At 45.4% G+C, this 16,583-nt stretch overlaps 1 protein-coding gene across 1 annotated transcript in view; it reads right to left on the bottom strand.

The window, feature by feature from the left end:
- Positions 1–16,583, bottom strand: part of LOC126169379 (potassium channel subfamily T member 2) — a 1,084,296-nt gene that overhangs the window by 245,341 nt on the left and 822,372 nt on the right. Inside the window, exon 13 of the mRNA XM_049920640.1 lies at positions 14,337–14,554. Within this exon, the coding sequence (XP_049776597.1) occupies positions 14,337–14,554 (218 nt within the window). The remainder of the gene's footprint in view (positions 1–14,336; positions 14,555–16,583) is intronic.

The raw sequence follows: 16,583 nt of genomic DNA, 5'->3' as shown, positions 1-16,583 counted from the left end.
CTGTTTTTACGTGGCTAGATGTAGCTCATCCAGACCATTCAGGAAGACTAAAGTGGTTTGGAAACACTGCCAAAGGTTTCTTAAGCGCCCTTCTGCTCTGAGAGATCGCTAAAGAGAGATTACAGCCGGCTCTGCAGGACGTCGTCGTTAGGATTCATATTTCATTACAAAACTCTTTTCACTTTGTTAAAGGTCGTTTACTCAAACCTCCTGTAACATCAGGGTTACCGAGATAACGTCGCAAAGAGAGATGGAGACGATGAAAAGCTGTATTTCATAAGCGTGGGTAGGCTCAGACAGACGTGTTTACGGGCGTCTTCCTGCTAGCGGATGTGAGAAACAGCACAAATGACTGGCTATCTCACGTCATATGAGATAGCGTGTTGTAAGTCGATCCCTAGTGCGAGAAATATGTGCCCAACTAACTTGAACTATTGTCTTTACACAGATAAGTAAATAAAGATTACGGTTTTCATCCGAAATAAGACTGGAAAGTTATGAACTTGAAGTGTTCTCTAGTTGCAACAGCATTTTATTGACACATATGTATTATAATTTGCCAAAGCATATCGTTTCTATATTTGAATGATGTAGGAAGACGGAGGCAGCAGTGAAAAGTTACGGTGCTTACGATTCTGTTTTAAACGCTTATTTTTTTTTTAAGTTTTCATTTAGTTGCTAGACCCTATACCCGCCCCACTCGTTTTGAGATTTCAGCTACTTTCATGCTTCCACATCATATCTTAATGGCAGCGTAATGGTTACGATGCAGGACTCGCATTCGGCAGAACGGCCTTTATTCGCGAAACAGTCTGATGCTGAAATATGGTAATACATATTTCTATTTTTTAAAAATATATGTTAAGTATTGGACGTATAGTTTTGAGGGAAACATACGGTCCGTTTTCGTTCCTAGATAACAGATTAAACATAGCCAGCGAATAGTTTTGTGTGTAACATACGGTTCGTTTTCGCCTCTAGATAATAGATTAAACATGAACACCTCGCAGGGTGCTTATTTGCGAGGTCTCACGCGCCTTGCACGATTCGCGCGGCTTCCTCCGTCGGAGGTTGGAGTCCTCCCTCGGGCATGGGTGTGTATGTGTGTTGTCCTTGGCGTAAGTTGTTTTAAGTTAGATTAAGTAGTGTGTAAGCGTAGGGGCCGATGACCGCAGCAGTTTGGTGCCACAGGCACTTACTACCAAATTTAAAAATATAATTTATTAAACATAAACAGCATATAAGTAACAACTAAATGAATGTTAATTTACAGAAAAAATGGAATATTTGAAATTTAACGGTTTTGTGACTGGCAGCCCAGACGTGTTCCATTAAAGGAATACACAGTTTTGAGCATTGGGATGTCCAGGAGAAAGCCCTTTCTGGTACTGCCAATAGTGAGAAGATTTCGGAACTTGGAGAGAGATACTAATGACCATGGGCTGAAAATATAGAAGGTTGGGAGTGATCAAGTGAGGCGGTGTATATTTACAGCTGGAACAGTGCACCCGTTTTACGAAAATCGCTCCAAATAACCATCTTGTCCGTTCCAAGAAGGTCTGAAGTGAGAAATTCTGTTCCTTTACACATAATAGACATTGATTTGGACATTACCGAACTATTAGTAATTATCTTGGTTTGTATATCATTTGTAGTTAGCTAGTTATGACTCAGAAAATTTCACAGAATGAAAAAAAAAAGAGAGCCGGCCGGAGTGGCCGTGCGGTTCTAGGCGCTACAGTCTGGAACCGAGGGACCGCTACGGTCGCAGGTTCGAATCCTGCCTCGGGAATGAATATGTGTGAAGTCCTTCGGTTAGTTAGGTTTAATTAGTTCTAAGTTCTAGGCGACTGATGACCTCAGAAGTTAAGTCGCATAATGCTCAGAGCCATTTGAACCATTTTGGAAAAAAGAGAAGTGAAACATCAAAACCACCTTCAGCTTTAATGTTGAAAATCTGTATGTAGTACGTCACGTTTTTCAGTGTCATGAATGGAAATGAAGATCCTGTTTGATATATTTTTTTCATTTGGTGTAAAATGAGTTTTGTAGACGGTCTATGTATCCCGTACATATTATAAAAACGAATGAACATTTACATGTATATATGAATGCTCCACATTCCCTCTTACACCACTGGAGCGATTTCAGCCAAGCTTGGTACACATATCACTTACGGTGTGAAAAGTATCTCTGTGTGGGTAAGAACCACCTACCTATAAAAAAGGGATAGAACGGTGGTGAAAAGTCAGCGTGGCCCACGACGCGCGAATCCATTCGAGAATGAGAGCTCTTAACGACTTTCACATAATGTCAGATCTTTACGAAACTTTTTCTCGCTGATAACAACCACAAAATGATGAAAGAAAAAAGTTTACCACTTACTTCTTTTTCGCTATTCATGCAGTAAAACTGTCGCATGAAGCAGGACGTTTCAATTTATTGCTTCTTTACTACTAACTGTATTTGAGACACACTTTTCAGACAACATTCACATATACCACCGAACATACTAGCAAATTTACATCATTGTACGACGCGTAGTTCAGGAGGTATGACTTCTTAAACGCTGCGATACGTGAAAAACTGCCACATCATGCATGACGTTTAAATTTATTACTTCTTTGCTACTAACTTTATTCGTAACACATTTCGCAGACAGTATCCACTTAATCTTCGTTGATCCATTATGTATTTTGGGACGACGGCTGGCACGAACTCCTTGATGCAATAATTTACCAACAGCCGTATGTATTGTAGAAATTTATTTTATTTTATGAACTCGTATGTGCTAACAGTTTCAGCGTTACATTGATGCCATCTTCAGGCCCCACTCGTCATAGTCGTAAAATCGCTATACACAGAAGGAGCCATATAACTGGATCCGTGAATCAAATCGTTATGCAACAGCTCTTGGTAGCCAGGCGACACAGACTCTGTGCCGCCTGGCTACCAACAGCTGTGCAGAACGATCATTAAGAATTACTTTCAGGTCAAACGGCTACTCTGATAGAGAGGGCACTGTACCCTGCATCCTAAAAGGTTTTGAGCTTCCAGTGGAAAGAACCGCCTAAAGACAAAGGTTTTCCTCAGATTCACAAGAACAGACACAGATCGTATCAACAGATAGACGAGACGCACTGTATTGATACAATCTTAAACTTGACGAGAAAGATCATTAAATATTCATATTTAAACATCACAAAGCACCTACGCCCGCCACTCGTCATGACATCTTACTGAAAATTCCTCGCACACGCAATTAAGTTGCAAAGGAAGTATTAAAATAAGCATTAACACTTGGATTGACGAACACAAAGGTAATTATCGTTTGGGCAACACGAATAAATCGGCAGCAGTAAATAATGTTCTAGGACCAACGAACCAAAAAATCTGTTTCTCCAATACTGTAGTTTTGTCAGGGCCCAATGAATGCTATACGGAAATGCTAAAGTCATGGAATGCAGATTGCACACATGCAGGTGGTGTTGGTATCGCCTACACAAAGTGTGAAAGGCGGGGGGGGGGGGGGGTGCGCACTGGCGGAGCTGTTATTTGTACTCAAGTGATTCATATAGGCACACGACGGGAATTAACAGACATTGAACGCGGAATGGAAGTTGGAGCTAGACGCATGGGACTACCCATTTCGGAAATCGTTAGGAAAGTCAATATTCCCGGGATCTGCAATGTCAGGAGTGTGACGGGAATACCAAGTTTCAGGCGCCACCTCTCATCACGGAAAACACAGTAGCCGACGGCCTTCACTTAACGACTGGGATCAGAGGCATTTGGTAGACTTGTCAGTGCTAACAGACAAGCAACACTGCTTGAGATAACCGTTGAAATCAATATGGGACATACGACGAACGTATCCGTTAGGGCCGGCCGGAGTGGCCGAGCTGTTAAAGGCGCTACAGTCTGGAACCGCCCGACCGCTACGGTCGCAGGTTCGAATCCTGCCTCGGGCATGGATGTGTGTGATGTCCTTAGGTTAGTTAGGTTTAAGTAGTTCTAAGTTCTAGGGGACCTATGACCACAGCAGTTGAGTCCCATAGTGCTCAGAGCCATTTTTCGTATCCGTTAGGACAGTTCGGCGAAATTTGGCGTTAATGGGCTATGGCAGCAGACGACCGATGCGAATACCTTTATTAACAACACGACATCGCCTGCAGCGCTTTTCTTGGGCTCGTGAGCATGTCGGTTGAACCATAAACGACTGGAAAACCGTGTCCTGATCAGATGAGCCCCGATTTCAGTTGGTAATAGCTGATGGTAGGGTTCTAGCGTGGCGCAGATCCCGCGAAGCCATGGACTCAAGTTGCCAAAAAGGCACTTACCTGTGCCAGCTGGTTGTGGTTCCACAATGGAGCGGGCTGTGTTAATGTGGAATGGACTGGGTCCTCTGGCTCAACTGAACCGCTGATTGACTGGAAATGGTTATGTCTGGGTACCTGGAGACCATTTGCAGCCATTCATTGAAGGAATTTTTATGGCTGACAGAGCACCATGTCACTGGGCCAGAGGAATGTCAGTGTCTAAAGTATTATCCGTCTCTCAGTGGTTGGAGAAGGAACGCAACGTGGGACTGGTCTAAGACTGAGACTACGAAGTTTGATGAATCGTCTCGGAAACCGCCAGAAGTAACACAAGGAAACTATGGAAAGGCTAAATCCTGATTGTAGACCGGGCTTTGAATCCTATTCCTCGCATATATGAAACTAGTATCCTAGCCACCCCGCTTTTCTTGAGCAAACGTCACACGCTGTTTGAGATTATGAAAACTGTATTATCTTTGGCAACACCGGAACAGCTATGTATAGATTGAATTAGAGGTATCAGACAGTTAACCAACCTTGTGATCCAGTAACTCACATAGAAATTTCGATAAAAGCTTTATCGTATTTCCACATTCTTTGGAGCGATGGAAAAACGGCTATTGGGGGTACGGCCAAGTCATAGAGCGTAAGTAATGCTACATTTTGACAACAAACATTGCGACAAATATAACGAACTATAGTATCTGATCAAAAGTATCAGGACACGTACTGGGCGCCATTAACACAGCATTCGTTCGCCCTTCTTCTTTATGAAGGCTTGAACTTTGCCGGCGACATTTTCAGCGAAGTGTGTGAATGTCTGTGTAGCAATGGCAGTCCAAGAGTAGAAATCAGAGGGGGTTGTGATGTTGGACGCTATGGTCTCGAGCGAAGTCGACGTCCTAACTCATCCATTGCGTTCAGATCGCGACTCTGGGTAGGCCAGTGTATTTGAGGAATGTTATTGTCCACAAATCATTGCCTCTCAGAAGCTGCTTTATGACACGTTTAATTGTCATGCTGATACAATCAATCATTATCTCGCAACCGTTCCTTTACAGTACACGTCACACAATACTGTAAAAGGCGTTCATACCTTCCCCATTTAGCGTTTTCAAGAGCAATGAAAGGACCACATCCTAGCCCCATAAAACACCCCCACACCATAACGCCACCTCCTCCGTACCAGTCCACAGCTAGTGGTCTAGTGGCTAGCATTGCTGCCTCTGGATCGCAGGCCCCGGGTTCGATTCCCGACTGGGTTGAGGACTTTCTCTGCCCGGGGACTGGGTGTTTGTGTTGTCATCATTTCATCATCATCATCATCATCATCATCATCATCATCATCATCATCATCCGTGACAGTGGCTCCATCGGACTGTGTAAAAACTTGTACTGTGAAAAAATTGGGACTTGGTACGGGCGCTGATGACCGTGACCACGCAGTTGAGCGCCCCACAAACCAAACATCATCATCATCATCATACTCATCCTCGGTACCACTCTGTTAGCACTATGGTACATGATGGCAGGTAACTTTTGCCAGGCATTCGCCTAACCCAAACACTTCCACCGGCTTGTCGCCGGGTACAGCGTGCGTCGTCCAGTGTCTAATGGCGTCTCTCTTTCTACCAACTCAACAACCGCTTAGCGTTGTCTACAGAAATATGTGGCTTATGAGGAGTTGCTCGACCATTGAATCCCATTTTTTTAACTCCCTATGCAAAGTCATTGTCCTACCTGGACTGCTCGTGACATTTTGGAACTCACGAATGATTCCTTCCGCTGATTTCTTTCGATTTTTTTACCACCACCCTCCACACTGCTCGATGGTCCCTATCCACCAGTACATGAGGTCAGCCTCTTCTTGCTTTAGTTGTGGTTGTTCCATCGCGTTTCCATTTCACAATCACATCATCAACAGTGGACGTGCGGAACTCTAGAAGGGTTGAAACGTTTCTGATGAATTTGTTCTTCAGTGTGACATCCAATGAATATTTCAAGTTCGAGGCCACTGATCTGTCCTTGCCGATACGTCCTGTCTTCTCCTGCTTCTCTACTGGTACACAATACTCGTCGCCTCCTTTTTACCGGCAGGTCCGCCTCTCGTGACATCTAGTGATCAGTTGCACATTACGTAGGGGTGCCCGGATCTTTCGATCAGATAGTATATTCTGCCATAGTTGCGGTAGTCCTTCGATACACTTCATCCTGGTCCCAGTTACGTGAAAGGCTATATTTATAACCGCGACTGACTGAGTAAAAACGACGACGGAAAAACGACTGAACATGATACTGATTGAAATAGTTTGATGACGTAAGTAGTACACCTACACCACCAGAAGTTTCGTCGGTAACTTTTGTCGTCTCACTTCCCTATCTTATGAGCGAGGAAAGACGATAAAAAGTGACTGCAATTGGAAATTAGTATTGTTGCTTTATGCGTTCCCTTTTGGCAACTCCCTCATGGACTGACATTTTATTTCTAGAACAGTGCATTTCTATACGCTTTTTAGGTCTCGCTATTCTGAACTTAAAGCGCCTTGCAAGTACGTGTCAGCATTTCATTCCATTCAACTTACGGCATTTCATACATCCATCTGATTGCATTTGCCCATCCTATATATCAATAAACAACACTCATTCTGCCGGCCGAGGTGGCCGAGCGGTTCTAGGCGCTACAGTCTGGAACCGCGCGACCACTACGGTCGTAGGTTCGAATCCTGCCTCGGGCATGGATGTGTGTGATGTCCTTAGGTTAGTTAGGTTTAAGTAGTTCTAAGTTCTAGGGTACTGATGACATCAGAAGTTAAGTCCCATAGTGCTCAGAGCCATTTGAACACTCACTCACGAATATTCCCTCCAACTGCTGGTGTACCTCAAGGATCCGTTCTGTCATTATTCCTTCTTAATATTTTATACACGACGTCCAAAAGCCACTCCTTCCATTGTATCTACTGAAATACGCTAGCGTCACCGCCTTTCTTAGTAGTCATCCTACGCTCCATTCATGCCAACGATTCCTTCAGCTCTGTCTTTTCACCTCCTGGTAGGAGTAGTGATTCCACAACCAACCAACCCTCCTAAACAAAGCACTAAGATACCCAGGACTAATGATCGACCAAAAAAGTGATCAGATACTCCGTCTACTAACCAAGCAAACGACCACCAGCAACAGCCAAAAACTGCTTTCGGGGCAGACAATGGGAGCAAATTCCCACGACTATCATCGTTACATTGAAAACTCTCATCTGACTTATCCTAATCTATGAAAATTTTCTATCAAGCTTTACCGCTACCTCCAGACCTAGCTTTCCGTATCCGACAACCTCCTTCCCTCCATATCCTGCAAAAGCTCATGAAAGTTCCCATGCCACCTCAAGTCCTAAAACACCTTTGCCTGTCTTGCATTTCACGTGAACTCGTTTCGTTACACTCTGTCACGCTTCCAATCTGTGCATCGACTACCTTCCTTTTTAAACTTAACAGAATGTTTCGGCCTTCAGTCGTGAATGAGCAATGGGACAACCCCACAATAACAAGTTTTGTTTTAAATTGCATAAGTGTGCCACAGACACTTATAGAATGATAAAATCTATTGATAGTAGTGAAGCAATGAGCCGTAGAAATGTTTTTAACGATGTTTCGTGATATTAGGGAGAGCATTAAAGATGATCCACATCTGCAGCGTCATTGAGGAGTTCGAGTCGATGGAAATGTTCAAAAAGCGACTGAAATTATTCGAAGTGATCGTTGAGAATCTACCAGGTTAATTGAGGAGATTATTGGAATTCCTCAAACAATCGTGCATCGAATCCTAACCAGTGGCGGATACAGAAAAATCTCAAGGAGGGGGCACTAAAGATATCTTGAGCTACCTTTACTTTTACCATAATAATGTTCGCTCCCAGATTTCTATGGAGTGTGAACAAATACCTACTGCGAAAGCGACGTCAATATGTACGTTACGATGTATAACATAAGGGCGAGTTTCCAACGATGACGTTATCCGGTAATTTATGTGTCTGGACTTTTATTGTCGATTCCGTTCCTTTCTAGTGCATTCGATAGAGGGCCTATATAGTAACAATGCGTTTTTACGAGTAGGAATCTTCTCGAAAGTCACTGTTACCGGAGATATACGCATCAAGAGTTTCCCTTACACACCTAACTCGTATTATGAGTTAACTATTGTTATGTTACTAGTAGAAATGTTGTTACGAGTCTCTCGGATAAATGCCAGACAGAGTAACGTATCGAGATCACTAGAATGGCCGCGACTTATCTCGTAGGTATGTGTTAGCTATCTACACCACTGGCCATTAAAATTGCTACACCACGAAGATGACGTGCTACAGACGAGAAATTTAACCGACAGGAAGAAGATGCTGTGATATGCAAATGATTAGCTTTTCAGAGCATTCACACAAGCTTGGCGCCGGTGGCGACACCTACAACGTGCTGTCATGAGGAAAGTTTCCAACCGATTTCTCATACACAAACAGCAGTTGACCGGCGTTGCCTGGTGAAACGTTGTTGTAATGCCTCGTGTAAGGAGGAGAAATGCGTACCATCACGTTTCCCACTTTGATAAAGGTCGGATTGTAGCCTAACGCGATTGCGCTTTATCGTAAGGCGACATTGCTGTTCGCGTTGGTTGAGATCCAATGACTGTTAGCAGAATATGGAATCGGTTGGTTCAGGAGGGTAATACGGAACGCCGTGCTGGATCCCAACGGCCTCGCATCACTAGCAGTCGAGATGACAGGCATCTTATCCGCATGGCTGTAACGGATCATGCAGCCACGTCTCGATCCCTGATTCAACAGATGCGGACGTTTGCAAGACAACAACCATCTGCAGGAACAGTTCGATGACGTTTGCAGCAGCATGGACTATCAGCTCGGAGACCATGGCTGCGGTTACCCTTGACGCTGAATCACAGACAGGAGAGCCTACGATGGTGTACTCAACGACGAACCTGGGTGCACGAATGGCAAAACGTCATTTTTTCGGATGAATCCAGGTTCTGTTTACAGCATCATGATGGTCGCCTCCGTGTTTGGCGACATCGCGGTGAACGCACATTGGAAGCGTGTATTCGTCATCGCCATACTGGCGTATCACCCGGCATGATGGTATGGGGTGCCATTGGTTACACGTCTCGGTCACCTCTTGTTCATACTAAAATGTAGACTTTCACGGCTGGAAATGTCATGTCCATTATGGTTATCCGGGCTGTTATACCGTGGTCGATTGATGAATTTTGTCTCAATTCCCAACTTTTCGTCCCCGTCTGCGGGAGACATCTTCAAGGGGGTTTGTAGCTCGATGGAAGGTCCAACACACCCGCTGGTAGCGAGCCAAAATGGTTGAAATGGCTCTGAGTACTATGCGACTTAACTTCTGAGGTCATCAGTCACTTAGAACTAATTCAACCTAACTAACCTAAGGACATCAAACACATCCATGCCCGAGGCAGGATTCGAACCTGCGACCGTAGCGGTCGCTCGGTTCCAGACTGTAGCGCATTGAACCGCACGGCCACTCTGGCCGGCGGGAATCGAGACAAAATTCATGTATCGACCACGGCATAACAGAACGGATAATCATAATGGACATCACCTCTTGTTAGCTCTGAGCACTATGGGACTCAACATCTTAGGTCATAAGTCCCCTAGAACTTAGAACTACTTAAACCTAATTAACCTAAGGACATCACACACACCCATGCCCGAGGCAGGATTCGAACCTGCGACCGTACCAGTCCCGCGGTTCCGGACTGCAGCGCCAGAACCGCTAGACCACCGCGGCCGGCCACCTCTTGTTCGCATTGACGGCACTTTGAACAGTGGACGTTAAATTTCAGATGTGTTACGACCCGTGGCTCTACCCTTCATTCGATCCCTGCGAAACCCTACATTTCAGCAGGATAATGGACGACCGCATGTTGCAGGTCCTGTACGTGCCTTTCTGGATACAGAAAATGTTCGACTGCTGCCCTGGACAGCACATTCTCCAGATCTCTCACCAACTGAAAACGTCTGATCAATGGTAGCCGATTAACGGGCTCGTCAAAATACGTCAGTTACTACTCTTGATGAACTGTGGTATCGTTTTGAAGCTGCATGGGCATCTGTACCTGTAGACGCCATCCAAGCTCTGTTTGATCAATGCCCAGGCGTATCAAGGCCGTTATTACGGCCAGAGGTAGTTGTTCTGGGTACTGATTTCTCAGGATCTATGCACGCAAATTGCGCAAAAATGTAATCACACGTCAGTTATAGTACAATAGATTTGTCCAATGAATACCCGTTTATGACCTGCATTTCTTCCTGGTGTAGCAATTTTAATGGCCAGTAGTTTATGTTCCATACAGAAACATATAAAATGACGCGGACGCGCGTACACATAGGAAAGTAAAACTACCACAAAAGAAACTAATGAATAGCGTGCAAGCTGACTGGCGGGGACGGCGTGAGTGGCAATGCGGGCGGCCCCACAATGGTAGTTGGAGGGGGGGGGGCAGGGCCGCTCCCCCCCCCCCCCCCCTCATATGTATCCGCCACTGACCGTAACTGAAAATTCGGGACAAAAGGTGATCTGCTGTCGCTTTGTGCTCCAGTCTCTCACTGGTTATTAAAAATATTGCAGAACGGAGGAATGCACAGATACGAGAAGATCGGCCGCTATGGAAGCAGAGTTCACGTATTGCATCGTAACACAGTGTTTTCATTACGAGCCGAAGCTCGGGATAGAAAGGTTCAGAATCTCTGAGACCGGAAAAAAAATGCGCATGTAGAAAAGCCGTGTCAATGTAATGCTCACTGTTTTTATGGGATCAAAAGAAATTATCCATAAATAATTCGCTCCAGATCGTCAAACTGTGAGTGCAGGTTACTACTGTAATTGGGTGTTTTACACTGTGTTTGGGCGAGGATTGTTTTGGTTAGACCCGAATACCGGAATCAAGGGATTACGGTGTTCGTTGCACGAGAATGCACCCGCGTACGGAAGCAAGATCGTACTGATTTCTTGACCCCCAAAATTTGTCATGGCCCTCGAGCACCCTTCTCATTCGGTTGGTTTGTCTCCACGCGACTTCTGATTATTTCAGAAACTGAAAATGGCAGTGAAAGAGAAGCATTTCGACACAATTTCAGAGATATCCGTAGGGCTGGGACCATGGTACTGTAGGCAATTTCGAAGGTTGAGTATCAGAATTTTTTCGAACAGTTTTTCGAACGCATGTGTCTACTGATTCACAAGGAGCTTATTTTGAATAAAATGTCATGTAAACCAAAAATAGATAATGTCTTGTATTATATTTCATGTCAGCCACTTTTCCTTGTCGAGCACTTTGAGTCTGGAGCTCTACCTGAGTGTGGAGTAGGCCATCCTACTACTGCACTGTCCAGCCGCATTACCGTGACCACCTGTTCAAATGTGTGTAAATTCCTAAGGGACCAAACTGCTGAGGTCATCGGTCCCTAGACTTACACACTACTTAAACTAAATTAACGCTAAAGCCAACACTCACACCCATGCCCGAGGGAGGACTCGAACCTCCGGCGTGAGGGGCCGCAGGATTAGTGACATGGTGCCTCTAATTGCGTAGCCACTCCGCGCGACGTGACCACCTGTGAATAGCCTCAGTAACCATCTTTTACAGCACGAGACGTGCAGGAAGAGAGTCGAGATGTTCTGGCAGGTCCTCGATGGTGAGTGTTCATCGGAGGTGAGGGTATCATCTGGAGTGCCCCAGGGAAGTGTGGTAGGTCCGCTGTTGTTTTCTATTTACATAAATGGTCTTTTGGATAGGGTGAATAGCAATGTGTGGCTATTTGCTGACGATGCTGTGGTGTACGGGAAGGTGTCGTCGTTGAGTGACTGTAGGAGGTTGCAAGATGACTTGGACAGGATTTGTGATTGGTGTAAAGAATGGCAGCTAACTCTAAATATAGATAAATGTAAATTAATGCAGATGAATAGGAAAAAGAATCCCGTAATGTTTGAATACTCCATTAGTAGTGTAGCGCTTGACACAGTCACGTCGATTAAATATTTGGGCGTAACATTTCAGAGCGATATGAAGTGGGACAAGCATGTAATGGCAGTTGTGGGGAAGGCGGATAGTCGTCTTCGGTTCATTGGTAGAATTTTGGGAAGATTTGGTTCATCTGGAAAGGAGACCGCTTATAAAACACGAATACGACCTATTCTTGATTACTGCTCGAGCGCTTGGGATCCCTATCAGGTCGGATTGAGGGAGGACATAGAAGCAATTCAGAGGCGGGCTGCTAAATTTGTTACTGGTAGGTTTGATCATCACGCGAGTGTTACGGAGATGCTTCAGGAACTCGGGTGTGAGTCTCTACAGGAAAGGAGGCGTTCTTTTCGTGAATCGCTACTGAGGAAATTTAGAGAACCAGAATTTGAGGCTGACTGCAGTACAATTGTACTGCCGCCAACTTACGTTTCGCGGAAAGACCACAAAGATAAGAGAGATTAGGGCTCGTACAGAGGCATATAGGCAGTCATTTTTCCGTCGTTCTGTTTGGGAGTGGAACAGGGAGAGAAGACGCTAGTTTTGGTACGAGGTACCCTCCGCCACGCATGGTGGATTGCGGAGTATTGATGTAGATGTAGATCGATTCTGGCAGGTACCGAGGGGGGGTGTGGAGCCACGCTGACTTCACTGCCGTGGCCAACTACGCTAGATTTCTAGGTTGAGGATCCATGGCGCAAACAGGCCGAACGAGGTGGTCCCTCAGATTCTAGATTGGTTCAAAATCCGAGGATTTTGGAGGCCAGAGGAGTGCAGTAAACTCATGCTGGTAGTCTTCGAACCTCGCACGTACTCTACGAGCTGTGTGACACGTTGGGTTGTCCTGTTGGTAGATGCCACCATGCCGAGGAAAAACAAACTGCATGTAGTGGTGGACATGGTCCCCAAGGAGAGACGCAAACTTGAGTTGATCCATTTTGCCTTCCACAGAAGGTCACCAGGAAATGCCACGAAATCATTCTCCAGACCATAATGCTTCCTCCTACTTCCAAGGTGTTTGCTTTCTGACGTTTCACGACGTACACATCGACGGCCATCTGTCCGTTGGAGCATAAAACGAGATTCATTTAAAAAGGGCTCCTGTCGCCACTCAGTGGACGTCCAGTAGCTTTATCGGCATGCAAATTCCAGCCTGTTGCCGATGAACAGCAGTTAGCATGGGTGCACGAATCAGGCACCTGCTGCAGAAGCCCATACGAAGCAGTGTTAGGTGAATGGTCGTTGAGCAGACATCGTTGAGCAGACACTGCTGGTAGACTCTTGGTTCATCTGTGCGATCAGTTCCTCAACACCGGCCGCGGTGGCCGAGCGGTTCTAGGCTCTTCAGTCTGGAACCGCGTGAGCGCTACGGTCGCAGGTTCAAATCCTGCCTCGGGCATGGATGTGTGTGATGTCCTTAGGTTAGTTAGGTTTAAGTAGTTCTAAGTTCTAGGGGACTGATGACCTTAGATGTTAAGTCCCATAGTGCTCAGAGCCAGTTTTGAAGTTCCTCAACAGTTGCTCGGGTATTCGCCTGAACACATCTCTGCAACCGTCGTTGACCCCTGTCATCTGTGGACCATGGTGCACTAAAGCTGCCTCGGCTCCAGTTTTGGGTAAGCCCATTTTTACACACGGTGGCTGGCGAACATTTTACAGACTTAACTGTTCAGGAAATGCTTCCACAGCCTTGGTCCGAAAGCCAGTGATCATGTCCTTTTGGACAGATAAATATCTTCGGTTGTCCTTTAGGATAGCAGCGGCACTGTTTTCCGCGTCTCCCCTCACCCCCGTCACCGCCGACACGCTTTATGTACCCTCCAGCGCTAGTGCTGCCACTCGCCGTTTGTGACTGGTTATCGCACGTTGATATCGAACATAGACGGCGGTCACGTTAATGTGACTGGATCATGTATAAAAAAAAACTGTGATCATGAGAGAAAGAGAGAGGGAAGAGAGAGATTACTCACTGTCCTCTGGAGGTGTGCAACAGCAGAGTGACGAGCGTCGAGGCTCCCGGGCAGGTGCAGTTGTTGGCGAGCAGCGCGTACTTGAACTCGTCCTCACAGACCACGTGTTCGGCGAATTTGACGTGCAGCTTGTTCTCCGGCCGGAAGATCTGCACGTACTGCGGCACGCTCGGCGCGAAGTCCTTGACGGCCCAGGAGCGCAGGATCGTGTGCTCGTCCTGTCGACACGCAGAAAGCTGCTCATTTGTCTGTCCTAATGGGATGGAAGGAGGGGCGATTCCTGCGGAGATACTGACAGGGGCTTCCAGATTACAAGAGGAGCACTAACTGGATGCTTAACCCTTTCGTGAGCCGTGGGAAACATGCTTCCCACTACAATGAACTCGCTCCTAGTCCCGTGGTATTCTCAGTTCCCACCTCTGTATGGTGTTACCACCTAGTGAACAGTATAGGGTACTACTTGCAATAAGTTCCCGCCGTTTTTGCTGTACCTTCGCGCAGAGGCATTGTATAGCTGAGTGTTGCTCTGTAGAGTAGCCTTTCAGTGCTGTTTGCGTGATATTTTGTGATTTTTTCCTCAAAGCTATAGTATAAGGTAAATACTTTTGATTTACCCAAATCTATGAAGGAGCACGTAAAATTGGAACGAGGAGAATTCCAGTTTGAAACAAAAGGTGCCATTTCTGCAGTAAAATGGATGGATAACCGTCCAGTCACTTTCCTGTCCTCAATTCATGACCCATGAGAAACAGCCACAGTGAAAAGGAAAAACAAGGATGGTACTAGTACAGAGATTTCTTGTCCTGAAGTTGTGGCAGAATACAACAAAATAATGGGTGGTGTCGATAAGTTTGATAAATTACGAGAAAGGTATGCTATTGGCAGACGTTCTGTAAAATGGTGGCACAGAATATTTTATTTCCTGGTGGATGTTGCTGCAGTGAACAGTTTTATCCTGTGGAAAATAAGTGAAAGAGAAAGTGGGCAGTATGTTCAGCTCACATACAGGATCCATCTAGCCAGACAATTGATCGCTGGCTTCTCATCCCAAAAAAGGCGTGGACAAAAACCTGTCTTTCTGGCAAAAAGCGGTAAAGTACCTGAAGGTTTTCGTCATGTGGCTGTAGGGGAGCATCAACCCATTTTAGGAGAAACCTACTGGACGTGCCGCTATTGTAGTACCTAAGCTGCGGAAAAGAGCACTCGCTGTGTTTGTACATATTGTCAAATACCACTTTGCATAGACCCATGTTTCAGAAAATTTCATGGCAAGTAATTGTGAACAATCATTGTAACAAGAGAAGTAAATTTATCAAATAAATATGACATATATTGAAAAAGTTGTTTTTGTCATTTAACTTCAAGGAAGGGCAGTGGGAAGAATACTTCCCACCTTGTTGTGTGACCTCACTTTCACAGTTGGAGCAAATTTGATATTCTGTATGATAAATATACCTGTCTGTTAACTACTATCTGCTCTCCATTCATTAAAAAAAACCTGCTTAATAATTTTGCCCACGAGAGGGTTAAGTGCCCGACAGCAGTACTTTGGTGGGTTGAGCAATACAATACAGTATACAGTGAAGAGGGCAGGCTGTAGGTGATCAGTAATTTAGTCCAGTGGCGACTGAGACAGAGCTAGGTTCATTCCCATACTAATGCCTGCTACTTTTCTGTGTGTCTACTTTTGAGTGTCTGAGCCAGATTATGGTTATGTGGTACTAACTTTTTATATATTTCCGCTAATGTCACGTTGGTTTCGTTACCCGGCGAATGAGAACAACAGCAGGGGAGCGTCCCAAAATGGCGACTGCCATCGAGGTGCTGAACACTTGCACTAATGGAGATACATAGACGCTTGCCAAAGGTAGGAGTGACTGGTCTGAAGCGATAGGTACTGCGATTTAGTAGTGGTGACACGGATGACCAGCACAAGCCACGACGCGGTCGACTACGTTAACAATGGAACCGCACGAATGTCCCATCACCGATTTGATTCACATTGACTGGGACTAAAAGGCACGACTAGGATTTCAATATATTCGAACGAGAAGGTACAACTCTCAGCCGTTTTCGAAAAGACGGAGTTGGAAAATTTTAGGCGTGCGTATGTACAGGATGGCGCACGGAATGATCCAACATTTGTTTTGGCATTAATTTTGTTGGCTATCAGTTGTTATTGTGTGCGACGTCGAGAGAAGTGGGAGTAGTTCATGGAGATTAATTTTGTTTTCTCTGCCTCGTGAT

The sequence above is a fragment of the Schistocerca cancellata genome, chromosome 1 (assembly GCF_023864275.1).
Source record: "Schistocerca cancellata isolate TAMUIC-IGC-003103 chromosome 1, iqSchCanc2.1, whole genome shotgun sequence".
NCBI lineage: Eukaryota > Metazoa > Arthropoda > Insecta > Orthoptera > Acrididae > Schistocerca > Schistocerca cancellata.
Note: the sequence above shows the minus strand (reverse complement) of the source record. Positions and strands in the feature narration are given on the sequence as shown.